Raw genomic sequence first — 27757 nt, 5'->3', positions numbered from 1 at the left:
AGGAAGCTAGTCCATGTTCGTACTTTTCAAATCTATGATACTTTTGCAGATACACGTATTTTATCATACACATTTTATGCTTTTAAAGAATATATTAATGTTTCAATTTCAATTCAAATTTCCAAACAATCACTAAATTGGCAACACTGTATGCTACTAATGCACAGAACGGGGGGATGGGGGGGGAAATTCAGGGGCGTGTAGGGAAATGGGCATCTCTCCATTGGAGTCAATGGGGCCAGACACCAGCTGGTGTCAATGGGCGTCTCTCCATTGGAGTCAATGGGGCCGGATCCCCAGTGGGTGTGATTCAGCATTGCTCCATCAGGCTGGATGCATGTTCTCAGGATGCCGGCGAGCATTTGGCGGTGTGCTGTGGAGATGCTGTTGCCTGTTACTACGGGGGTATTCACTAGTGGGTGTGGGGTTCTCCATCACGGGGCAGTCGGAGGGGTGGCACCTCTGGGTGTTATATCGCGGTGCTGTTCTCTATGTTAGGAGGATACAGATAGTTGTAGCTCAGAGTCAGCGACCGGTTCCTCTCCTCGATTTCCTGGGAGATCTCTGCGAGGCGATCCTGGAAGTCAGCCATGAGCTGCTTTGGCCCGTGTTCGGTAAAGTGCTCATCAGGGTATGTCCCCAGCGGTCTCTGGAAGGGAATAGGAAGAGTGGTAAATCCAGAGGCATCAAAGTCACTGAACTCCCGGGATCAATTCCAAGGCTGCATTCTCATTACTCCAAGGCAGGAGAGGTTTTCCCTGGGAATTGAGATAGCAAAGGAACTGGGGCACTGAGTGGTGGAGCTTTGCATGCAAGAGAAACAGACACTGAAACAGCACAGAGCCAAGGAGACAGCCAGGACAAGCCTTGGGGGTGTGGCCCCGGGACAAAGCCTAGAGAGAGAAAGTTTTTGAGCTGAGTGCTAGTTGGAAGGAGGCTTGGAACTCTGACCAAGGAAATTGCCTCCTGTTCTTTAAGTCCTCCAGACTTTGCAAATAAACACGATTCCATCAAAGAAACACCCGGATCCGTCACCAATTTCTCCTCCTGATGGAAACAATCCACACCAGCAGCTGAGTAAATATTTTCCACCCAAACTTCTCTTTTCTTTGAGAAAAAAAAAAGTACATTTGGTGACACCAGAATATTTTCCGAATTATCCCTTTTGCCAAAGAGTTAATTTAAAAATAAAATTGAAAAAAAAAATTCAACCCATTTCGAGTTTTCCTTTCCAAATGACTTTGTGTGTCGAACGTTCCAAAATGTCCAAGAAAAATGCTGAGAATCGAGAGGAAAACATTGAACAAAAGGGTTGGTTTGACCCCACAAATGATTTATTTTCAACTTTTCAAAATCACCGACAAACCAAAAATTGTAGGCAGTGTTGTTGTAGCCGTGTTGGTCCCAGGATATTAGAGAGACAAGGTGGAGGAGGTTATATCTTTTATTGGATCAACTTTCCTTGGTGAAAGAACTCGAAAGTTTGTCTCTCGCCGACAGAATTTGGTCCAATAAGAGATATTCCCGCACCCACCCTGTCTCTCTAACAAACCAAAAAAGTCACCGATTCACCCATCTTTGTCATTGGAGTTTTTTAAGAGCAGGTTGATCAGACACCTGCCAGGGATGGCCTAGATAATACTTAGCCCTGCCATGCATACCGAGGGCGGGACTAGGTGGTCTCTCGAGGTCCCTTCCAGTCTTACAATTCTATTATTCTAACTGCAGGGTCCAAAATTTTGGTTAAACTGCTTGAGTCAGAAATGGTTAAAAATACTCAGGGTGCCCTGGGTCTCTGGAGGGAACTGGAGAGTACTTTATGTCTGAATAGTGGTTGAACCGGTGTCCATAGGAAAAGACCTCTCCCCACCTCTTCTGAAAGGCCCCAGGCCTCTAAACCACAATCACATGCATGTCACTTTGGGAACATTTCCTCCCTGCCCACACAGCGGCCGCCCACACCCACCACGTCCCACTGCCTGCCAAGGGGGTAACAGGAAAGGGGCTGAAACATCTGGGCCCATGTCCTCAAATCAGCAGCAGTTCCAATGGACCTCCTGCTGATTTACACCAGCTGGGGTCTGGCCCCATTGACTCCCACGGAGAGACACCAGCTGGGGTCTGGCCCCTCTGTAAGTGTCTCGCAGATAGTGGAGGAAACACATCCCTAATCCAATACTGATGGATTCAGAGTTCAGAGCTCCTCTCCCGAAAGATGCCCCCCCATCCAGGGTCCCCCCCTGGGTTCAGGGTCCACCAGCCCCACTCTCACCAAGTCCTGATCCTCATTCCGCAGCACCCAGAGGACAGAGAGGATCAGGCTAGTGGTGTTCATCTCAGGGATGGTGTCCAGGAACTCCTTCAGGGTCACCTTGGCCTTGTTCCGAGGCGGCGGCTTCCGCATGGATGACGGGTAATTGGGCATGAAGGTTGCCAGCTCGAACTGGGGCCGGGAAAAGGAAGCCAGAGGTTAGATCCCACCTGGGAACTTGCCTGGCAAGGTCATGAGAGGACCCAGGAGTCTAGAGCAGGAGCCGCAGGACCAGGGGGTCCACAGACCCTGCCCATCACCCAGCCTGACCCAGAGCCCATTCAGTCAGCCACAGAGCAGTATGGATATGTGGCTGGGATCAAATCCCTCCGTGCCTCAATTTCCCCATCTGTACGAGGGAGGTGATCATTCTTCCCATTGCCGGTTTTGTCTACTTAGAGGGGGAGGTCTTTGGGTCAGGGAGCATCTCTCACTATCTGACTGGGCAGCGCCCAGCACAAGGGGGGAACCTGATCTTGGTCTGGGGTGGTCTTTGCAGTGCCTGGCACAAGGAGGGACCCTGATGTCCGCTGGGGTCTATGCAGCGCCGGGTAGGACTGGGCTCCGATCTCTGCAGCGGATTTTCATTTCGATTCATTTTGTTGAAAAATGGAAAAATTACAAAGGAAATGAAAATTGTCTAAAAAAAAATTGTCAGAGGGAGGGGAAGGAACATTTTCAAGATGCTTGACAAAGCCAGGAGTCTTGGCTCCCTCCCTGCTCTAACCACTAGACACCACTCCCCTCCCAGAGCTGGGGATAGAACCCAGGAGTCCTGGCTTCCAGCCCCCCTGCTCTAGCCACCAGCTCCCCCTCCCAGAGTTGGGGATAGAACCCAGGAGTCCTGCCTCCCAGCCCCCCTGCTCCAACCACCAGCCTCCACTCCCCTCCCAGAGCCAGGGAGAGAACCCAGGAGTCCTGCCTCCCAGCCCCAGCCCCTGCTCCAACCCACCAGCCTCCACTCCCCTCCCAAAGCCAGGGAGAGAACCCAGGAGTCCTGGCTCCCAGCAACTCCATCTGGGCTGGACTGGACTTTAAGCCACAGTAACTCCAGGGTGTGAATCACCAAGTCCCAGATCCAGCTCAGACCCCAAAGTCTGGGGCGCACTCAGTGGGACCCAAAGGGCAGGAGGGGACAGGTTGGGGCCCAAGGGAGGGGACACTGGTGTAAGAAGAGAAAGGAGGAGAAGGAAAGAGACACCCCTCCATGAGGGGGACAGAGCAGGTGGCCCTCACCCACCTGCCCGGAGTTGATGGCGGCATGATAGGCAGAGCATGTGAAGATCACCATGGTCAGGTACTTGGTCAGCTCGGCCGCGGTGCCCAGAGCCGAGGGGACGCCTGCCGGGGAGGGATGGACTGGTTAGCATGGGACAGGGCCCCCTCTCCCCCGTCCCTGGCTGGGAACATCCCCTCTCCCTGCCCCCTGCCAGCGGTGATGCTGGGTCAGTGCAATACCATAATCACTAATTTCTGTGCACGTGTAACACCGACAGCCCCGGTCCTGGGCGGGCAGGATCAAACCAGGGGCCTCCGGAGCGTAGCGCCCGAGTCTCCATCACTGAGCTGAAAGCCACGTGGAGGCGTGTGGGTGACACACGGCAGGTGTCACACGTAGGCCGTGACTGATGTTTTCACACCTTAATGGGGGCTGATTCTTGGGGGGTGGGGGTGGGGAGGACTCCTCAGCGGCGTCTGTGACCCCGGGCTAGCCACCCCTGGGCTCTCACCCGACGCCTCTCGGCCCAGGAATCCCTTGGTGAAGATCTCGCCCACCCACGCCTGCAGCTCGTGGTCACTCTGCACCGAGAGGCTCGTCCGGTAGTAGATTCCCACAATGCCGGAGACAAAGCTGAGAGAGGTAAAGGGGAAATCGGGTCAGCCCGGACGCCGGGGTCCACAGTGAGATGCTTCCCCCTAGGACAAGCCAGGGGAGCCCCCTCCCTCTAGTCTGCACAGTGCTAGGCCTGCTACCCTTCAGCATCACTTCTCAGTGGTCCAGTTTCCCCTCCATCCCCCATGCCATGGCACCAGCCACCTAGATTTGGTTTTAGAAATCACAGAATATCAGGGTTGGAAGGGACCTCAAGAGGGATCTAGTCCAACCCCCTGCTCAAAGCAGGACCAATCCCCAACTAAATCATCCCAGCCAGGGCTTTGTCAAGCCTGACCTTAGAAACCTCTAAGGAAGGAGATTCCACCACCTCCCTAGGGAACCCATTCCAGTGCTTCACCACTCACCTAGTGAAATAGTGTTTCCTAATATCCAACCTAGACCTCCTCCACTGCAACTTGAGACCATTGCTCCTTGTTCTGTCATCTGCCACCACTGAGAACAGTCTAGATCCATCCTCTTTGGACCCCCCTTCAGGTAGTTGAAAGCAGCTATCAAATCCCCCTTCATTCTTCTCTTCTGCAGACTAAACAATCCCAGTTCCCTCAGCCTCTCTTCATAAGTCATGTGCTCCAGCCCCCTAATCATTTTTGTTGCCCTCCGCTGGACTCTAATTTTTCCACATCTCTCTTGTAGTGTGGGGCCCAAAACTGGACACAGACTCCAGATGAGGCCTCACCAATGTTGAATAGAGGGGAATGATCACATCCTTTGATCTGCTGGCAATGCTCCTACTTATACAGCCCAAAATGCCATTAGCCTTCTTGGCAACAAGGGCACCCTGCTGACTCATATCCAGCTTCTCGTCTACTGTAACCCCTAGGTCCTTTTCTGCAGAACTGCTGCCTAGCCATTCGGTCCCTAATCTGTAGCGGTGCCTGGGATTCTTCCATCCTAAATGCAGGAGATTGGGGCCAAATGTTTCCAAGGCCCTAAGTGATTTAGGAACCTGCCTGCCATTCTCATAAGGGACTTAGGCGCATTATGGGTTAAATTTACAATGGCAGCTGGGCACCCAGAGCAATTAAAAATATGCCAAGATGCTTTGGTGCCTAATCCCATTGACATTTAGGGTCTTAAGTCGAGCAGGATGAAGTGTTTGCACCAGGGTGGCCAGAACAGGGGAGGCCAGGGGGTCATGGCCCCAACACGTTTTACTTGCCTTACGGAGAAGTGATGGGGGAAGGGGGCGGAGAGGAGCAAGCACGGGGAGGACCTCGGGGAAGAGATGGAGTGAGGGTGGAGCCTCCGGAGGAAGGGATCGAGAGGGGACGGGGCCACGGTGCCAGCACCGGTGGCCTCCCTACTTCACGGGAGTTTCCGGCACTACTGGTTTGGGCTGAAACTTTTGTGGGGTACAAAATGGAGTCGCGGCGACCCTGAACGAGTTCACAAATGAATTCGGTTTTGCCAAGTTTTGGGCTGAAAAACAAACCGCCCCAAAATCTGGAAACCTCCCTGAAAATTTTAATATTTTTTGTGATGTTCAAAAAGTCTTGGAAATGAATTTAAAAAAAAAAAAAGTCAAAAATGTGTCAAAATGCTCCAGATGGAAACAAACCCGGTCAATTGACGCAAAAAAAAAAAAATGTTTCGTTTCACTTGAAAGGAATTTTATTTTTGGGTGTGATTTTTCGAGGGGCTGAAATTTTTGAAAATTGTCAGTTTGGGGGACCAACCTAAAACTGTTTTATTAATTAATTAATTAATTAATTAATGTAGTTATACTTTTCAAAACTGCCAACTCAGCAAAAAAGAACAAACAAACCCTCACTCCTTTGACCGTGTGGGCGCTTTGGGAAAATGTTACCCTCTAAATGGAGACTCAGGTTAAGCGCAGAAGTGAATTTAAAGTCCGTTCATTGAACGTAGTTTTTTAAGGCCCAGCTTGACAAAGTCCTGGCTGGGATGATTCCTGCTCTGAGCAGAAGGTTGGACTAGATACCTCCTGAGGTCCCTTCCAGCCCTGATAGTCTATGATTCTATGAACCGGCAGCAGATCCTGGGGCTGACGGGTTTATTTTGCTGTTCTTCGATTGGGCTCGCGTTGAAGTGGTTTCCGTGAAAATGAATTAAGAGCGTCCACATGGGTTGTCACTAAACTGGATTGAAATCTGATTTCAGGTATCAACAGGCCCAACTTTGTGTGGGAAAGGATGTTTGCTGGATCCCAGCAGAACAAGCCCTGTATGCAGGGTTTCCTCCCATACAAGACCTGGATTCCCAGGGGGATCTGCCCCTGACCCCCTCCACACTCAGAGCCCCACCGCTTTGCCCCCTATGATTTCACTAGGTCTAACCCTTTCCCCTGAACTTGCCTGCATCTCTCCTCCCTACACAGCACCCCACACAGCCCAGCACCTCACCTCTCGATAGCTGCCCAGATCTTGAGCCCATCATCCCTGTAGTAGTAGTTCTGGAGCGAGGCAACGCCGCGTTCCTGGATGTCATCGGGAAGGCACAGCGTGCGGTAGGTCAGGTTCTCCAAGGCCTTGCGGAGCAGCACGGTGAGGCCTAGACGCCCGGTCGCTATGGCCTGAGGAATATAGGCCCAGCCCGGGCCAGATGGGGGGTTACTGCCATGGAGTGACAGGTGCCAGGGGAGAGGGTAGGACACTGGAATTGCGTTAATTGCCCAGGGCTGGGACAGCGCTGGGAATCGAACTTACGAAATCCTTTGGTGACTGAATTTATTTTCCTTCCAGAAAAATGTTCACTGATGAAAGTAAAAGGAAATGGGGCCAAAGGAGAGAAGAAGGAAAAAAGGGAGGAAAGACGGAAAAACTAAGAAAGTTGAATGGAGAAAAACAAGAAAAAATAAGGGGAAAAAAAGGGAAAAGAAGAAAAAAAAATAGCCAAAGGAAACATGGCAGGAAAGGCAGGGAAATGGCTATTATGAAGGAAAATGCCATAAAAATGTCAAGAACTTTTCTTTTGAAAACCGACCATTTTAAGTGCAAAACTTTTATTTTTACCTACTGGCCATTTTTCGGTGAAAAACATGTTCCCTAGCCCTGATTACAAGGCACAGCCACGCCCACAAAAGGGCTAACTGGGCTCGCATCGAAGTGGTTTCAGTGAAAGCGAATTAAGGGCGTCCACATGGGGGGGGTTGTCACTAAACCGGATTGAAATCTGATTTCCGTTATCAACGGGCCCGGCTTTGTGTGGAAAAGAACGTTCGCTAGATCCCCGTTGCGAGGCAGCCAATGAGCACCGACCTCCAGGAGGAGCTGCTTCTGCCTTGCGTTTGATTGGCTTAGCAGGCTGGGGGCGGAGCTGGGTGGGTGGAGTTTGGGAGGGGCAGTCACAGCAGGCTGTTAGCCATTTGCTGGTGTAGTTGATTTAATTGGCAATTTGGTCATTCTCCCTCCTTTTTGAACACGCTGTGGGAGGCAGTGTGGCCTAGGGGCTAGCACCCAGGGCTCGAACCCAGCTCCCCTGGGTTCTACCAAAGGCATGCTGAGTAGGCGTAGGCAAATGACTCCCTGCCTCAGTTTCCCCATCTGTAAAATGAGGCCAATGCTCCTGATGTCCTTTGCAAAGTGCTTCGAGATCTAGGGGTGAAAAGCACCAGCTACAAGCAAAGGATTATATTATTATTATGAGACAATCCTGTCTTTACCCGATCGAATACGCCCCCGGGGCTGATGAGAAAGGTCCGGCCCAGGATATCGATGTGGATGGAGAACCGGATGTGAGGGATCAGGAGCTGGAAGAGAAGAGGTGCAGGGCTGAAGCAGCTGGGGAGGAGGTGCCAGCCCACCACCGCCACGGTCCCTCCGGAGTGGAGAAGAGACGTTGCAGAGGTGAATGGCTTTGTTTGGTCTGATCCACCCTGGTTGCAGGGCAGTAGGGAGGTGTGTTTGGTGCAGGAGGCAGCAGAGAACTGAGCAAAGAGCTGGGGTCAGCACACAAACAGCTGGGGACTACTGGATTTTGCACAGCCGGGCATCTCAGGAACACACGCCAACAGCTGGTCACCTCTGGCGCGCACACAGGTACCCGGCTGGACACGCCTCCAGCACAAACACTCGTACACTGCTGGGCATATCTGCAATACACACACACACACACACACAGACAACCGAGCATGTCTGCAACACACACATGCACACAGCCGCACATATATGCAACACACCTGTACACAGCCAGGTATGTCTGCAACACACAGCGTGCATGGCTGGACATGCCTGCAACACACACACATGCACAGCCAGACATGTGTGCACCATGCACCCATGTACACAGCCGGACATGTGTGCAATACACACCTGTACACAGCCAGACATGTCTACAACACACACGTGTACACAGCCTGGCATGTCTGCAACACACACACACACGTACACTGCCAGACATGACTGCCAACACACGCATATGCAGCCAGACACGTCTGCACCACAGACACATGTATACAGCAGGGCATGTCTGCACTACATACACATGTACATGTCTGCGTCATACACCTGTACAAGGCCGGGCAAGTCTACACCACACCCCCCCCCAAGTACACGGCTGGGCACGTCTGCACCACACACACCCACGTACACGGCCAGACACACCTGCACCACACACCCACGTACACACACACACACACACACACACACACACATACCCACATACACGTGTATACGGTCAGACATGCCTGCACCACACACCCATACACAGCCGGGCACGTCTGCAACACACAAACACACACAGCTGGGCACTTCTAGAACACACACACACAGCGATACGGGTGACTCCTGTGTTCACCTCCGGGGATACATGCCCGGGCTGGGCCCCTCTCAAACTCACGTGTCCAGGGGCAAACTTCCCACTGGGTCTGTTTGAGCATCACAAAGGCACACACGGGGCACCTCTGGGGGGTATGTGTCCCAGGCGGGCACATCTGGGGCATACACCGGGCAAAGCGCGCACACACACTGGGCACAGCAAGAACTGGGTGCCCTTGGTCAACTCCCTTAACATGTCCCAGCCCCTGTAGAAGTGGGTAGCCAGGAATGGGACTAGCCCCACCCCTTGATGCCACCTGTTTGCTCTGTGCATAAGGTGCCAGGTGTGGACACTGGGTGCCTGTCGCCGTCCCATCTATGGATGCGCCAAGCAGAGTGGGGCCCCGTCCACCCACAGCCGCCCCACCCCCCTCACCTTGTACAGGGGGTGGCACATGGGCAGCTGGCGCTGGGTGGCCACGGCGAAGACCTCCGCCAGCAGGTGGGCGCGGAGCAGGTGGGAGGTGACCTCGTGCAGGTGGAACTCCGAGTTGCGCACCCAGGTCTTGGCCAGAGTCCACAGCCACTCGGAGTCGCTGGGCAGGAAGATGGGGCTGTCGGGACCTGGGTGCTGGCTGAGCTGTGGGGGAGCTGGGTCAGAGCCATGGGTCCGGTATCCCCCCCGGATCAGAGCAATGGGCCCATCCAACCCGGTATCCCCCCCGGATCAGAGCAATGGGCCCATCCAACCCGGTATCCCCCCCGGATCAGAGCAATGGGCCCATCCAACCCGGTATCCCCCCCGGATCAGAGCAATGGGCCCATCCAACCCGGTATCCCCCCCGGATCAGAGCAATGGGCCCATCCAGCCCAGTATTCCCCCCTCTCCGGGTGAGAGCAATGGGCCCATCCAACCCAGTATCCCCCCCGGGTCAGAGCAATGAGCCCATCCAACCCAGTATCCCCCCCTGGGTCAGAGCAATGGGCCCATCCAACCCGGTATCCCCCCCTGGGTCAGAGCAATGGGCCCATCCAGCCCGGTATCCCCCCCTGGGTCAGAGCAATGGGCCCATCCAGCCCGGTATCCCCCCCTGGGTCAGAGCAATGGGCCCATCCAGCCCGGTATCCCCCCCTGGGTCAGAGCAATGGGCCCATCCAGCCCGGTATCCCCCCCTGGGTCAGAGCAATGGGCCCATCCAGCCCGGTATCCCCCCCTGGGTCAGAGCAATGGGCCCATCCAGCCCGGTATCCCCCCCGGGTCAGAGCAATGGGCCCATCCAGCCCGGTATCCCCCCCTGGGTCAGAGCAATGGGCCCATCCAGCCCGGTATCCCCCCCTGGGTCAGAGCAATGGGCCCATCCAGCCCGGTATCCCCCCCTGGGTCAGAGCAATGGGCCCATCCAGTCTGGTATCCTCCCCGGGTCAGAGCAATGGGCCCATCCAGTCTGGTATCCTCCCCGGGTCACAGCAATGGGCCCATCCAGTCTGGTATTCCCCCCTCTCCGGGTGAGAGCAATGGGCCCATCCAGCCCGGTATCCCCCCCTGGATCAAAGCTATGGGCCCATCCAGTCTGGTATCCTCCCCGGATTACAGCAATGGGCCCATCCAGCCCAGTATTTCCCCCTCTCCGGGTGAGAGCAATGGGCCCATCCAGCCCAGTATCCTTCCCTGGAACAGGGCAATGGGCCCATCCAGCCCAGTATCCCCCCCCGGATCAGAGCAATGGGCCCATCCAGTCTGGTATCCTCCCTGGATTACAGCAATGGGCCCATCCAGCCCAGTATCCCCCCCCGGATCAGAGCAATGGGCCCATCCAGTCTGGTATCCTCCCTGGATTACAGCAATGGGCCCATCCAGCCCAGTATTTCCCCCTCTCCGGGTGAGAGCAATGGGCCCATCCAGCCCAGTATCCTTCCCTGGATCAGGGCAATGGGCCCATCCAGCCCAGTATCCCCCCCAGATCAGAGCAATGGGCTCATCCAGCGCATTCTGGGTCTGAACAATGGGCCCATCTAGCCTGGTATCCCCCCAATGGATCCATTTACCGCTATATCCTCCCAGATTGGAGAAATGGGCCCATCCAGTCTGGGATCCCCCCTGGATCGGAATAAAGGATCCATCCAATCTGGTATCCCCCCTGGATGGGAGCAATGGGCCCATCCAGCCCCATATCCCCCCAATGGACCCATTCATCTCTGTATCCTCACTAGATCAGAGCAATGGGCCCATCCAGCCCGGGATCCCTCCCTGGATCAGAGCAATGGGCCCATCCAGCCTGGTATCCCCCCTGGGTCAGAGCAATGGGCTCATCCAGCCCATTCTGGGTCTGAGCAATGGGCCCATCTAGCCTGGTATCCCCCCTAATGGATCCATTTACCGCTGTATCTTCCCAGATCGGAGAAATGGGCCCATCCAGTCTAGTATCCCCCCTGGATCGGAATAATGGGTCCATCCAATCTGGTATCCCCCCTGGATGGGAGCAATGGGCCCATCCAGCCCCATATCCCCCCAATGGACCCATTCATCTCTGTATCCCCACTAGATCAGAGCAATGGGCCCATCCAGCCCAGTATCCCTCCCTGGATGGGAGCAATGGGCCCATTCAGCCCCTGTCCCCCCAATGGACCCATTCACCCCTGTATCCTCCCTGGATCAGAGCAATGGGTCCACTGGGTCTGTGCAGCGCCTGGCACGCTCACGCCCTGCCCACAATAATAATTTTGCCTTTAGCAATGGTGGAGCCGAGTTGCTCCCTAGCGGCAGGGGGGCCCTGGTAGCCCCCTCTTGGGCGCTGGCAAGCAGAGAAACCCCTCACCTGGATGGCCAAGGGGACGACCTCCCCGCTGGGTTTCTGGTGCAGCAGGCACAGGGGTGCGGCGATGTACTGCTGGTGCCCATTCACTTTAGTGGTGGGAATGTCTTCCAGGAGCTTGTAATCTGCGATATAGATGCTCCCTCTCTGTCATGCAGAGCAGAGGAGGGTCAGTGCCCCGCTCCCAGGGCTGTGAGCTGCCTTCACCAGTGTCCCAGCAAGCAACACACATAGCACTGCGCGGGGATTGCTTACCCGGTGTTAAAATGCAGACACCTCTGGGGTGGAGTAGCTGGTTACCCAGGGACCCCTCGCCCGGCCCTGAGATGCGGCCACCTCTGGGGCGGGGCAGCTGGTTATCCAGGGACCCCTCACCTGGCGCTGAGATGCAGCCACCTCTGGGGCGTGGCAGTTATTTACCCAGACCCAGCTATGCTAAAACAATTTAGTTTGGGAAGAGAGCACTGTGCTCCCACCAGCAGGAGTTCTTGGGGAAGGAGGGCAGGATGGACTCAGCAGGGCTGGGAATCAGCCAGGCCCTGATTATTTTGGGGAGACAGGGTGTTACCTGCAGCTCCTCCTGGAGGCTGGTGGATTCCCCCAGGGAGCCGGCCACCATCTCCTGCGTCACGGGGAAGTTCTCTGGGAGTGCCGTGCATTTCCGGATCAGAACTGGGTTGAACCCATTCAGATATTGGTACCCGAAGAACGAATCTTCCTGCCAGTGCTCAGTGACGTACTCTGGGGACACACACACTGGCCCTTAAAATAAAACCCCAATGCCTGGGGCATGGGGGTCTGGTGGTTAGAGCAGGGGTGGGGCTGCAAGACAGGACTCCTGGGTTCTCTCCGCAGCTCTGGGAGGGGAGTGGGGGCTGGTGGGTTAGAGCAGGGGGGCTGGGAGCCAGGACTCCTGGGTTCTCTCCCTGGCTCTGAGAGGGAAGTGGGGTCTAGTGGTTAGAGCAAGGGACTGGGAGCCAGGACTTTGAGGAGAGTAAGGCGACTGGGAACAGTCAGCATGGATTCACCAAGGGCAAGTCATGCCTGACCAACGTAATTGCCTTCTATGAGGAGATAACTGGCTCTGTGGATGAGGGGAAAGCAGTGGACGTGTTATTTCTTGACTTTAGCAAAGCTTTTGATACGGTCTCCCACAGTATCTTGCCAGCAAGTTAAAGGAGTATGGGCTGGATGAATGGACTATAAGGTGGATAGAAAGCTGGCTAGATCAACGGGCAGCGATCAAGGATACCATGTCTAGTTAAATCATAATTGGAGATATACCCATCTCCTAGAACTAGAAGGGACCTTGAAAGGTCATTGAGTCCAGCCCCCTGCCTTTACTAGCAGGACCAATTTTTGCCCCAAATTCCTAAGTGCCCCCCTCAAAGATTGAACTCACAACCCTGGGTGTAGTAGGTCAATGCTCAAACCACAGAGCTAGCCCTCCCCCAGCTGGTATCAGAGTGCCCCAAGGGTCAGTCCTGGGGCCGGTTTTCTTCAGTGTCTTTATTAATGATCTGGAGGATGGCGTGGACTGCACCCTCAGCAAGTTTGTAGATACTGGGAGGAGTGGTAGATACGCTGGAGGGTAGGGATAGGATATAGAGGGACCTAGACAAATTAGAGGATTGGGCCAAAAGAAACCTGATGAGGTTCAACAAGGACAAGTGCAGAGTCCTGCATTTAGGATAGAAGAATCCCATTCACCGTTACAGACTAGGGACCGAATGGCTGGGCAGCAGTTCTGCAGAAAAGGACCTGGGGGTTACAGTGGACGAGAAGCTGGATATGAGTCAACAGTGTGCCCTTGTTGCCAAGAAGGCTAACAGCATTTTGGGCTGTATAAGTAGGGGCATTGCCAGCAGATCAAGGGACATGATCATTCCCTTCTATTCGGCACTGGTGAGGTCTTATCTGGAGTCCTGTGTCCAGTTTTGGGCCCCACACTACAAGAAGGATGTGGAAAAATTGGAAAGAGTCCAGCGGAGGGCAACAAAAATGATCAGGGGGCTGGAGCACATGACTTATCAGGAGAGGCTGAGGGAACTGGGATTGTTTAGTCTGCAGAAGAGAAGAGTGAGGGGGGATTTGATAGCTGCTTTCAACTACCTGAAGGGGGTTCCAAAGAGGATGGAGCTCGGCTGTTCTCGGTGGTGGCAGACGACAGAACAAGGAGCAATGGTCTCAAGTTGCAGTGGGGGAGGTCTAGGTTGGATATTAGGAAACACTATTTCCCTAGGAGGGTGGTGAAGCACTGGAATGGTTCCCTAGGGAGGTGGTGGAATCTCCTTCCTTAGAGGTTTTTAATGTCAGGCTTGACAAAGCCCTGGCTGGGATGATTTAGTTGGGGTGGGTCCTGCTTTGAGGAGGGGGTTGGACTAGGTACCTCCTGAGGTCCCTTCCAACCCTGATCTTCTATGATTTTCCTGCATCGGGGTCGTGGGGGGGAGTGAGGTCTCATGGTTAGAGCGGGGAGAACCAGGACTCCTGGCCCTATGGGGGGAGTGGTGTGATTAGAGCAGCGGGTGCAGCTGGTAGCCAGGACTCCTGGGTTCTCTCCCCGGCTCTGGGAGGGAAGTCAGGGCTGGTGGGTTAGAGCAGGGGGGGCTGGAAGCCAGGACTCCTGGGTTCTCTCCCTGGCTGTATGGGGATAATGGAGACTAGTTGTTAGACCAGGCAGAGGCTGGGGGGCAAGACTTCTGGTTTCTCTCCCTAGCTCATGGAGCGGAGTGGGGTCTAGTGGTTAGAGCAGAGGGCTGGAAGTCCTGAGGAGAGCCCTGGTGGGAGGCTGAGGGTGGCAGGACCAGTTGACTCGGGAGGGGGCCATGTGTGGGCTCAGCACCCACAGGCGATGCCAGGAAGGGAGAAGGGGGTCCTGGAGCCAGGGGCAGCCTTGTGCTGGCATTGCCTCCTTCCTCCTCCCCACAGTGTGTGGGGCTGCACGGACCTGAGACCCGGTTGCCGTAGAACCAGAAAAGCTTGGGGATGTCAGCTAACTTCTCCCAGGAGTACGGCCGGTCCAGGAAGCCCTTCAGCTTGCACTGCAGCAGCCTGCGGGGACAGGGAGCCGGGCTCAGAGAGCGGGACGTCCCGCTGTGTGTGCCCTCTGCCCCGACCCACACGCACCCCTCTGCCCGCTTCACGCCCATCTGTCCATTCCCTGCACACCCTGTGCCCCTCACACCCCTCTGCCCGCTTCACGCCCCGTCTGTCCATCCCCCTGCACACCCTGTGACCCTCACACCCCTCTGCCCGCTTCACGCCCCGTCTGTCCATCCTCCTGCTCACCCTGTGCCCTTCACACCCCTCTGCCCGCTTCACGCCCCGTCTGTCCATCCCCTGCACACCCTGTGCCCCTCACACCCCTCTGCCCGCTTCACACCCCGTCTGTCCATCCCCTGCACGCCCTGTGCCCCTCACACCCCTCTGCCCGCTTCACACCCCGTCTGTCCATCCCCTGCACGCCCTGTGCCCCTCACACCCCTCTGCCCGCTTCACGCCCCGTCTGTCCATCCCCTGCACAGCCTGTGCCCTTCACACCCCTCTGCCCGCTTCACACCCCGTCTGTCCATCCTCCTGCACACCCTGTGCCCCTCACACCCCTCTGCCCGCTTCACGCCCGTCTGTCCATCTCCTGCTCACCCTGTGCCCCTCACACCCCTCTGCCCGCTTCACGCCCCGTCTGTCCATCCTCCTGCACAGCCTGTGCCCCTCACACCCCTCTGCCCGCTTCACGCCCCGTCTGTCCATCCCCCTGCTCACCCTGTGCCCCTCACACCCCTCTGCCCGCTTCACGCCCGTCTGTCCACCCCCCTGCACACCCTGTGCCCCCACACCCCTCTGCCCGCTTCACGCCCCGTCTGTCCATCCCCTGCACACCATGTGCCCCTCACACCCCTCTGTCCGCTTCACGCCCCGTCTGTCCATCCCCCTGCACACCCTGTGCCCCTCACACCCCTCTGCCCGCTTCACGCCCCGTCTGTCCATCCCCTGCACGCCCTGTGCCCCTCACACCCCTCTGCCCGCTTCACGCCCCGTCTGTCCATCCCCTGCACGCCCTGTGCCCTTCACACCCCTCTGCCCGCTTCACGCCCCGTCTGTCCATCTCCTGCACGCCCTGTGCCCCTCACACCCCTCTGCCGGCTTCACGCCCCGTCTGTCCATCCCCCAGCTCACCCTGTGCCCCTCACACCCCTCTGCCCGCTTCACGCCCCGTCTGTCCATCTCCTGCACACCCTGTGCCTCTCACACCCTCTGACCGCTTCACGCCCCGTCTGTCCATCCCCCTGCACACCCTGTGCCTCTCACACCCCTCTGCCCGCTTCACGCCCCGTCTGTCCATCCCCCTGCACACCCTGTGCCCTTCACCCCCCTGCCCGCTTCACGCCCGTCTGTCCATCCCCTGCTCACCCTGTGCCCCTCACACCCCTCTGCCCGCTTCACGCCCGTCTGTCCATCCCCCTGCACACCCTGTGCCCTTCACACCCCTCTGCCCGCTTCACGCCCCGTCTGTCCATCCCCTGCACACCCTGTGCCCTTCACACCCCTCTGCCCGCTTCACGCCCGTCTGTCCATCCTCCTGCACAGCCTGTGCCCCTCACACCCCTCTGCCCGCTTCACGCCCCGTCTGTCCATCCCCCCGCACACCCTGTGCCCCTCACACCCCTCTGCCCGCTTCACGCCCCGTCTGTCCACCCCCCTGCACACCCTGTGCCCCTCACACCCCTCTGCCCGCTTCACGCCCCGTCTGTCCATCCCCTGCACACCCTGTGCCCTTCACCCCCCTGCCCGCTTCACACCCCGTCTGTCCATCCCCTGCACACCCTCTGCCCCTCACACCCCTCTGACCGCTTCACGCCCGTCTGTCCACCCCCCTGCACACCCTGTGCCCCTCACACCCCTCTGCCCGCTTCACGCCCCGTCTGTCCATCCCCCTGCACACCCTGTGCCCCTCACACCCCTCTGCCCGCTTCACGCCCCGTCTGTCCATCCCCCTGCACACCCTGTGTCCCTCACACCCCTCTGCCCGCTTCACGCCCCGTCTGTCCATCCCCCTGCTCACCCTGTGTCCCTCACACCCCTCTGCCCGCTTCACGCCCCGTCTGTCCACCCCCTGCACACCCTGTGCCACTCACACCCCTCTGCCCGCTTCACGACCCGTCTGTCCATCCCCCTGCACACCCTGTGCCCCTCACACCCCTCTGCCCGCTTCACGCCCGTCTGTCCATCCCCTGCACACCCTGTGCCCCTCACACCCCTCTGCCCGCTTCACGCCCCGTCTGTCCACCCCCTGCACACCCTGTGTCCCTCACACCCCTCTGCCCGCTTCACGCCCCGTCTGTCCATCCCCTGCACACCCTGTGCCCCTCACATCCCTCTGCCCGCTTCACGCCCATCTGTCCATCCCCCTGCTCACCCTGTGCCCCTCACACCCCTCTGCCCGCTTCACGACCCGTCTGTCCATCCCCCTGCACACCCTGTGTCCCTCACACCCCTCTGCCCGCTTCACGCCCCGTCTGTCCATCCCCCTGCACACCCTGTGCCCCTCACACCCCTCTGCCCGCTTCACGCCCCGTCTGTCCACCCCCTGCACACCCTGTGCCCCTCACACCCCTCTGCCCGCTTCACGACCCGTCTGTCCATCCCCCTGCACACCCTGTGCCCCTCACACCCCTCTGCCCGCTTCACGCCCCGTCTGTCCACCCCCTGCACACCCTGTGCCCCTCACACCCCTCTGCCCGCTTCACGACCCGTCTGTCCATCCCCCTGCACACCCTGTGCCCCTCACACCCCTCTGCCCGCTTCACGCCCCGTCTGTCCATCCCCCTGCACACCCCGTGCCCCTCACACCCCTCTGCCCGCTTCACGCCCCGTCTGTCCATCCCCTGCTCACCCTGTGCCCTTCACACCCCTCTGCCCGCTTCACACCCCATCTGTCCATCCCCCTGCACACCCTGTGCCCCTCACACCCCTCTGCCCGCTTCACGCCCCGTCTGTCCATCCCCCTGCTCACCCTGTGCCCCTCACACCCCTCTGCCCGCTTCACGCCCCGTCTGTCCATCCTCCTGAAAACCCTCTGCCTCCTCTGACCCCATGCACACCCCTCTGTCTGACCCCCTCACTCTTCTCTGACCCCATACACACCCCTCCATCGGTCCCCCCTTTCACACCCCTCTGACCCCAAACACACCCTCTGTCTGCCCCCTCACATCCCTGAGCCCATAGAGACCCCTCCATCAGTTCCCCCTTCATACCCATCTGCTCCCCATACACGCCCTCTGTCTGTCCCCCCTTCAAGCCCCTCTGACCCCTACACACCCTCTGTCTGTCCAGCCCCTCACATCCCTCTGACCCCATACACGCCCTCTGTCCCCTTCACACGCCTCTGACCTCAGACACACCCTCTGTCTGCCCCCCCACACCCCTCTGAGCCCATACACACCCTGTCTGTCCACCCCCCCACACCCCTCTGAGCCCATACACACCCTGTCTGTCCACCCCCCCCACCCCTCTGAGCCCATACACACCCTGTCTGTCCCCCCCTTCACACCCCTCTGAGCCCATACACACCCTGTCTGTCCCCCCCTTCACACACCTCTGACCCCATACACACCCTCTGTCCAGCCCCTCACAGTCCTCTGACCCCATACACGCCCTCTGTCCGCCCCCTCACATCCCTCTGACCCCATACACGCCCTCTGTCCCCCCTTCACACCCCTCTGACCCCATACACACCCTCTGTCCAGCCCCTCACAGTCCTCTGACCCCATACACACCCTCTGTCCCCCCTTCACACCCCTCTGACCCCATACACACCCTCTGTCCCCCCTTCACACCCCTGACCCCCCTTCACACCCCTCTGACCCCATACAGACCCTCTGTCCCCCCTTCACACCCCTCTGACCCCATATACACCCTCTGTCCCCCGTTCACACCCCTCTGACCGCCCCCTCACATCTCTCTGACCCCATACACACCGTCTGTCCACCCCCTCACATCCCTCTGACCCCATACACACCCTCTGTCCTCTTCACAGCCCTGACCCCATACACATCCTCTGTCCCCCCTTCACACCCTTCTGACCCCATACACATCCTCTGTCCCCCCTTCACACCCTTCTGACCCCATACACACCCTCTGTCTGTCCACCCCCGTAACACCCCTCTGACCCCACACACACCCTGTCTGTCCACCCCCTCACAGCCCTCTTACCCCATTCACACCCTGTCTGTCCCCTTCACACCCTTCTGACCCCATACACACCCTCTGACCCCACAGACACCCTCTGTCTGTCCACCCCCTCACACCCCTCTGACCCCATACACACCCTGTCTGTCCACCCCCTCACACCCCTCTGACCCCATACACACCCTCTGTCTGTCCACCCCCTCACACCCCTCTGACCCCATACACACCCTCTGTCTGTCCACCCCCTCACACCCCTCTGACCCCCCCACCCTCTGTCTGTCCGTCCCCCTCACACCCCTGACCCCATACACACCCTCTGTCTGTCCACCCCCTCACACCCCTCTGACCCCATACACACCCTGTCTGTCCGTCCCCCTCACACCTCTGACCCCATACACACCCTCTGTCTGTCCGTCCCCCTCACACCTCTGAGCCCATACACACCCTCTGTCTGTCCACCCCCTCACACCCCTCTGACCCCATACACACCCTCTGTCTGTCCGTCCCCCTCACACCTCTGACCCCATACACACCCTCTGTCTGTCCGTCCCCCTCACACCTCTGAGCCCATACACACCCTCTGTCTGTCCGTCCCCCTCACACCTCTGAGCCCATACACACCCTCTGTCTGTCCACCCCCTCACACCCCTCTGACCCCATACACACCCTGTCTGTCCGTCCCCCTCACACCCCTGACCCCATACACACCCTTTGTCTGTCCGTCCCCCTCACACCCCTGACCCCATACACACCCTTTGTCTGTCCGTCCCCCTCACACCCCTGACCCCATACACACCCTTTGTCTGTCCGTCCCCCTCACACCTCTGACCCCATACACACCCTTTGTCTGTCCGTCCCCCTCACACCTCTGACCCCATACACACCCTGTCTGTCCACTCCCTCACACCCTTCTGACCCCATACACACCCTCTGACCCCCCCACACCCTTCTGACCCCATACACAGCCCTTGTCTGTCCGACCCCCTCACACCCCTCTGACCCCATACACACCCTTTGTCTGTCCGTCCCCCTCACACCCCTCTGAGCCCATACACACCCTTTGTCTGTCCGTCCCCCTCACACCCCTCTGAGCCCATACACACCCTGTCTGTCCGTCCCCCTCACACCCCTCTGAGCCCATACACACCCTCTGTCCAGCCCCTCACATCCCTCTGAGCCCATACACACCCTCTGTCTCTCCACCCCCGTAACACCTCTCTGACCCCATACACACCCTTTGTCTGTCCGACCCCTCACACCCCTCTGACCCCATACACACCCTTTGTCTGTCCGTCCCCCTCACACCCCTCTGAGCCCATACACACCCTCTGTCCAGCCCCTCACACCCCTCTGACCCCATACACACCCTCTGTCTGTCCAGCCCCCCCCACCCCTCTGAGCCCATACACACCCTCTGTCTGTCCAGCCCCCCCCACCCCTCTGAGCCCATACACACCCTGTCTGTCCACCCCTTCACACCCCTCTGAGCCCATACACACCCTCTGTCTGTCCGCCCCCCCACACCCCTCTGAGCCCATACACACCCTCTGTCTGTCCGCCCCCCCACACCCCTCTGAGCCCATACACACCCTGTCTGTCCCCCCCTTCACACCCCTCTGAGCCCATACACACCCTCTGTCTGTCCGCCCCCCCACACCCCTCTGAGCCCATACACACCCTGTCTGTCCACCCCCCCCACCCCTCTGAGCCCATACACACCCTGTCTGTCCACCCCCCCACACCCCTCTGAGCCCATACACACCCTGTCTGTCCACCCCCCCACACCCCTCTGAGCCCATACACACCCTGTCTGTCCACCCCCCCACACCCCTCTGAGCCCATACACACCCTGTCTGTCCACCCCCCCACACCCCTCTGAGCCCATACACACCCTGTCTGTCCACCCCCCCACACCCCTCTGAGCCCATACACACCCTGTCTGTCCGCCCCCCCCACACCCCTCTGACCCCATACACACCCTGTCTGTCCACCCCCCCACACCCCTCTGAGCCCATACACACCCTGTCTGTCCCCCCCTTCACACACCTCTGACCCCATACACACCCTCTGTCCAGCCCCTCAGTCCTCTGACCCCATACACGCCCTCTGTCCGCCCCCTCACATCCCTCTGACCCCATACACGCCCTCTGTCCCCCCTTCACACCCCTCTGACCCCATACACACCCTCTGTCCAGCCCCTCACAGTCCTCTGACCCCATACACACCCTCTGTCCCCCCTTCACACCCCTCTGACCCCATACACACCCCTCTGACCCCCCTTCACACCCCTCTGACCCCCCTTCACACCCCTCTGACCCCCCTTCACACCCCTCTGACCCCATACAGACCCTCTGTCCACCCCCGTAACACTCCTCTGACCCCATACACGCCTTCTGTCCCCCCTTCACACCCCTCTGACCCCATATACACCCTCTGTCCCCCCTTCACACCCCTCTGACCGCCCCCTCACATCCCTCTGACCCCATACACACCGTCTGTCCACCCCCTCACATCCCTCTGACCCCATACACACCCTCTGTCCCCCCTTCACACCCTTCTGACCCCATACACATCCTCTGTCCCCCCTTCACACCCTTCTGACCCCATACACACCCTCTGTCTGTCCAGCCCCGTAACACCCCTCTGACCCCACACACACCCTGTCTGTCCACCCCCTCACAGCCCTCTTACCCCATTCACACCCTGTCTGTCCCCTTCACACCCTTCTGACCCCACACACACCCTCTGTCTGTCCACCCCCTCACACCCCTCTGACCCCATACACACCCTGTCTGTCCACCCCCTCACACCCCTCTGACCCCATACACACCCTCTGTCTGTCCACCCCCTCACACCCCTGACCCCCCCACCCTCTGTCTGTCCGTCCCCCTCACACCCCTGACCCCATACACACCCTCTGTCTGTCCACCCCCTCACACCCCTCTGACCCCATACACACCCTGTCTGTCCGTCCCCCTCACACCCCTGACCCCATACACACCCTTTGTCTGTCCGTCCCCCTCACACCTCTGACCCCATACACACCCTTTGTCTGTCCGTCCCCCTCACACCTCTGACCCCATACACACCCTTTGTCTGTCCGTCCCCCTCACACCTCTGACCCCATACACACCCTGTCTGTCCACTCCCTCACACCCTTCTGACCCCATACACACCCTCTGACCCCCCCACACCCTTCTGACCCCATACACAGCCCTTGTCTGTCCATCCCCCTCACACCCCTGACCCCATACACAGCCCTTGTCTGTCCGTCCCCCTCACACCTCTCTGACCCCATACACACCCTTTGTCTGTCCGTCCCCCTCACACCCCTCTGAGCCCATACACACCCTCTGTCCAGCCCCTCACACCCCTCTGAGCCCATACACACCCTCTGTCCAGCCCCTCACACCCCTCTGAGCCCATACACACCCTCTGTCCAGCCCCTCACACCCCTCTGAGCCCATACACACCCTCTGTCCAGCCCCTCACATCCCTCTGAGCCCATACACACCCTCTGTCTCTCCACCCCCGTAACACCTCTCTGACCCCATACACACCCTTTGTCTGTCCGACCCCTCACACCCCTCTGACCCCATACACACCCTTTGTCTGTCCGTCCCCCTCACACCTCTCTGACCCCATACACACCCTTTGTCTGTCCGTCCCCCTCACACCCCTCTGAGCCCATACACACCCTGTCTGTCCCCCCCTTCACACACCTCTGACCCCATACACACCCTCTGTCCAGCCCCTCACACCCCTCTGAGCCCATACACACCCTGTCTGTCCCCCCCTTCACACACCTCTGACCCCATACACACCCTTTGTCTGTCCGACCCCCTCACACCCCTCTGACCCCATACACACCCTTTGTCTGTCCGTCCCCCTCACACCCCTCTGACCCCATACACACTGTCTGTCCAGCCCCTCACATCCCTCTGACCCCATACACACCCTCTGTCTGTCCCCTTCACACCCTTCTGACCCCATACACACCCTCTGACCCCCCCACACCCTTCTGACCCCATACACAGCCCTTGTCTGTCCATCCCCCTCAGCCCCCTGACCCCATACACACCCCTTGTCTGTCCACCCCCCTCACCCCTCTGACCCCATACACACCCCTTGTCTGTCCACCCCCTCACACCCCTCTGCCCATATACACCCTTTGTCTGTCCGTCCCCCCACACCCCTCTGAGCCCATACACACCCTCTGTCTGTCCCCCCTTCACACCCCTCTGACCCCACACACACCCTCTGTCTGTCCCCTTCACACCCCTCTGACCCCACACACACCCTCTGTCTGCCCACCCCCCTTACACACCCTTTGTGGGGGGGTGGATGGAGAGAGGGGTGGATGGAGGCAGAGAGAGGGGGTGGATGGCGAGAGATAGATGGGGGGGTGGATGGAGAGAGGGGTGGATGGGGGGAGAGAAAGTCAGGTTGGAGGGTGGGGCAGAGGTCCGGCTAAGGAAATAATTTCTGGATCTGCTAACAGACACAAAAGGTCAACTCCTGAAGGATATATAGGCGCCTAACTCCCCTTCATTCCCATGGGATTTAGGCACCTCAGTCCCTCGGGGGAGCTGGGCCACCAGCCAACAGGTGGACTTTCGGCCCCATCCCTCGCCCCGCCACTTACGCCGACGAGCCGCGCCCGAAGAAAGCGGAGGCCTTGGGGTGCGAGTACTGGAGGTCAGCCTCGGCAGTCATGGCGCTGTCGATATCGGCACACCAGGGGACGCCAGGGCTGTACTCCTTCCACCTGTCCTAGGGAAGAGGCGGTTAATAACAAGCCCCTCTGGCTCCTGTCGTTAGCAAAGAGTCGGGCATCATTACCCCCGTTTTATAAGTGGGGAAACTGAGGCACGGAGCAGGGGCAGCAAGCCCTGGCAGAACCCAGATATCCTGACTCCCCCACTCCAGGGCCGCACCGCACCTGGGCCTTAACTAGGACAGCAGGGGCTGACCACTCCATCTCGGCCCTCCTGGCTCATCCCCCAGACCCCGTCCCGCCCCCTGGATTTACTTGACTGCAACAGAAACTCAGCCTGAGGGTCTTTTTAAAAAAGGTTCATTCGTTTCTAGCCCTTGGGGCTGCACAGAAAGGCTTTAAAGCATGACCCAGCTGTAACCGACACAGCGACACTGCCAGAGTTTGCAGGGAGCCTGAACCCATTGCTCTGGGGGAGGGGGGGGACTGCCCTTAATATCCCCCATCTCGACTCACCTATATCTTTCCTGCTGCAGCACCAGCTCCTCACGACGGTGCTTCTGGAGCAGGTGGTGGGAGTTGTCACAGGGGGTCTGGGCTGCAGAGAGGGGAGAGAGACTAGGAAATCTGACCACAGCCTGGAGTGGGGGACGTGTCCCAGAGCCTCTAAGCCTCCAGGGCTCCTTGGTGCCAGTCTTCTAGCTGACTGTCTAACCCCATACACCCCCCTTCTCGCTCTCCCTATCCCTGTACACCCCCTGGGCCCAGCCTCCGACGTTCTTCTCCCCAGTGCACTTCTCCCCACAACCCCACACGTGGAGATCCCTCCATCTATCCACCCATCCGCCCCCATCTATCCATCCACCCCCATCCACCCCCTCTATCTATCCATCCACCCGCCCATCCCCATCCATCTATCCACCCATCTATCCACCCGCCCCATCCATCCATCCATCCCCTCTATCCACCCGCCCCATCCATCCATCCCCTCTATCCACCTGCCCCATCCATCCATCCATCCCCTCTATCCATCCGCCCCATCCATCCATCCATCCCCTCTATCCATCCGCCCCATCCATCCATCCCCTCTATCCATCCATCCATCCCCTCTATCTATCTATCCATCCGCCCCATCCATCCACCCCCATCCACCCCCTCTATCTATCTATCCACCCCATCCATCCATTCACCCCCTCTATCCATCCATTCACCCCCTCTATCCATCCATTCACCCCCTCTATCCATCCGGCCCCATCCATCCATCCACCCCCTCTATCTATCTATCTGTCCCCATCCATCCATCCACCCCCTCTATCTATCCATCCATCCGCCTCCCTCTATCCATCCATCCCCCTCTATCTATCCGCCCCCATCCATCCATCTATCCGCCCCCATCCACCCCCATTTATCTATCTATCCGCCCCCATCCATCCATCCATCCATCATAGAAGATCAGGGTTTGAAGGGACCTCAGGAGGTATCTAGTCCAACCCCCTGCTCAGAGCAGGACCAATCTCCAACCACGGGCGGCTCCAGGCACCAGCACGCCAAGCCCGTGCCTGGGGCGGCAAGCCACGGGGGGTGCTCTGCCGGTCGCCGCGAGGGCAGCAGGCAGGTTGCCTTCGGCAGCTTGCCTGCGGAGGGTCCGCTGGTCCCGCGGCTTTGGCAGACCTCCCGCAGGCTGCCGCCGAATTTACGGGAGTGGGGACCTCCCGCCTGCCTGCCATGCTTGGGGTGGCAAAATGCCTAATGCCGCCCCTGTCCCCAATTAAGTCAAACTATGTAACTATCTATGGGAAGGATCGCTCGGTGGTTACCTGTTCTGTTCATTCGCTCTTGTGCGCCTGGCATTGGTCACCGTCGGATGACGGGACACTGGGCTAGATGGACCTTTGATCTGACCCAGCGTGGCCGTTCCTATGTTCTTTCCCCATACACACCCGTCTATCTAGCCAGCCAGCCATCCTCCACCCCACGCCCATCCAGCGAGCGAGCTAATGGCTATGGTACCTTTCCTCCCTTCCCACTTGTCATCAAAACAAAGAAAATCGTCTCTGCTCGGTGGCTGACCCCTCTCACGCCAAGCTCCAGCCAGCTATAAATTGACTGGATTTAAAATCATCCACATGTCTTGGGTGCAGACCAGGCCCCAGATATACTAGGTAGTGGGTTTCTCCTGGCGGGGACAGCTCGCACCAGGGCCTGGGAGAGATCCAGGAGCCACCGAGAAGCAGGAGGGCAGAAGAGAACCCAGGAGTCCTGGCGCACCCTCAGTGGGTCGTACCTGTGCTTTCCGCCAGCTCCACGGTGCAGTAGCCCTGAATCCACCGGTAGCAGGGGAAGCAGTAGGTGTTGCCCTCGGGGGACGTCACCCGGACCGTGTTACAGTACCACATGTTCTCGGGGAAGAAGGAATAGGGCTCCTTGTGGAGCCGGATCAGCAGGATCGGCCCCAGGGCTCGCTTGCTGGGCACCTTGTACTCCCGCACCTGGGAGAGACAGAGGACGGGGGGGGGGGGTTCGAGATCCGTGCACGGAGCCTGCGTTACTGGACAATCGGGAAAGAGAGAGTTGCACAGGTAGACCTGTGGGTCCAGCTCCCTCTTTGCCATCGCTGGATCCCATGGGAGTCTCTCCATTGCAATCGACGGGGCCAGATCCTCAGCCTCATTGAACCCAATTGGGATCCAGGCCCATTGACTCCAATGGAGAGACGCCCATTGACACCCGCTGGGGTCTGGCCCCATTGACTCCAATGGAGAGACGCCCATTGACACCAGCTGGGGTCTGGCCCCCATTGAGACCAGCTCTTTGACCTGCTGAACTGTAATCCCATCCCTCATGGCCGTTTCATCCAAGTGACACAAACACTTACAGAGTTTATTCACCAGATCCCCAGGGGGTGTAAATAATTGCGCCAGGCGCTGCACATGCTGCGACTGAGCTCAGGGCACAGGCCTGGGAACTAGGGGCGTGAGGGATGCTGCAAAGCACCCCCAGGTTTTACGTGGGGCTTCTGGCCAAGTGCCAGGCCTCCACTCCCCAGCCCGGGGCTGGGGAGCCAGCTGCCGGCCTCATTTCCCAGCCACTGGCCCAGTGCCCAGGGCCCCACACTCGACCCCCTGTTCCCAGGTTCCTGGCTTCTGGCCCCATGCCCACCCCGAGCCTTTGCTCCCTTATCCCTGTCTGGGACCACCTCGTGGAGACACAGTACCGCTGCCAGCCCCAGCTGGGAGGCACAGACCCTGGCCGAGATCGGGGCCCCGTCGCGCCGGGCGCTGCCCAGACCCCCAGCCGAAATTGGGGCCCCGTCGCGCCAGGCGCTGCCCAGACTCCCGGCCGATATTGGGGCCCCGTCGTGCCAGGCGCCGCCCAGACTCCCGGCCGATATTGGGGCCCCGTCGTGCCAGGCGCCGCCCAGACCTACAATGAGAGACCATCCTGAGCCCAGGCCCCAGCGCCAGGTGAGGGTGGAGCCCTGGCACCGTTCAGCCCTGCAGCCGCTGGCACCCCCGTGGAAATCCCCAGCATCCAGGCTGCAGTCCTCCCACCCCCATTGCGGGGCAGGGCTCTGGGGGAAGGGCTGGGGCTCCCCCTCTGTCGGGCTGGCATGAGGGTACCCCAGCCCTGCCTCCTCTGTGGTCAGGGCCGCTGCCCCTCCCACCCCCATCGTCTTTCGCTGCATGTGAGCGAGTCATCCTAGTCTGGCCCGACAGAGACGGGAGATCCAGCACATCTCGTCTGAGGATTCAAGCACTGCCTAAACCCAGAAACAGGCGTTATTCTCCCCTGTTGTACGCATGGGGAAACTGAGGCACGAGCGCTGGCCTCTGGAGCAGAACCACGAATAGAACCCAGGGGTCCTGAGCCCCGGCCAGGCCCCCAAACCATTGCTCCTTTCTTCCTGAATGGACCCCCCTCCAATACTTACTGATCCTGGCTGAAAGTCAAACCCGAATCCATCCAGCACATGCTTGGGGCTTTCCCCGTGGCTGCCCACGAGGGTGATGGAGATGGTATCAAAAGTGCCAGCCAGTGAGTCCCGGCCGGTGGCCACCTGGACTTTGTAGACGGCCATCAGGGATGGGTCGGGGGCCAGGCTCCGAGGGGCAG

At 58.7% G+C, this 27757-nt stretch overlaps 1 protein-coding gene across 1 annotated transcript; it reads right to left on the bottom strand.

Moving 5' to 3' along the window:
- Nucleotides 1-469: 469 nt before the first annotated feature.
- Nucleotides 470-27722, bottom strand: ALOXE3 (arachidonate lipoxygenase 3). Its single transcript, XM_050933602.1, has 14 exons — nt 27576-27722; nt 25929-26133; nt 24161-24242; nt 23573-23695; nt 14687-14790; nt 12305-12477; nt 11740-11883; nt 9360-9563; nt 7831-7917; nt 6572-6741; nt 4042-4163; nt 3552-3652; nt 2273-2443; nt 470-649 (listed from the first exon to the last, which is right to left on the bottom strand). Exons 1-14 carry the CDS (start codon nt 27720-27722, stop codon nt 470-472), a joined length of 2013 nt encoding a protein of 670 aa, XP_050789559.1.
- Nucleotides 27723-27757: the final 35 nt, after the last annotated feature.

Source organism: Gopherus flavomarginatus, chromosome 23 (assembly GCF_025201925.1).
Source record: "Gopherus flavomarginatus isolate rGopFla2 chromosome 23, rGopFla2.mat.asm, whole genome shotgun sequence".
In the NCBI taxonomy this organism is placed as follows: Eukaryota; Metazoa; Chordata; order Testudines; family Testudinidae; genus Gopherus; species Gopherus flavomarginatus.
The sequence above is the reverse complement of the archived record's forward strand: the minus strand, read 5'-3'. Positions and strand labels throughout refer to the sequence as shown.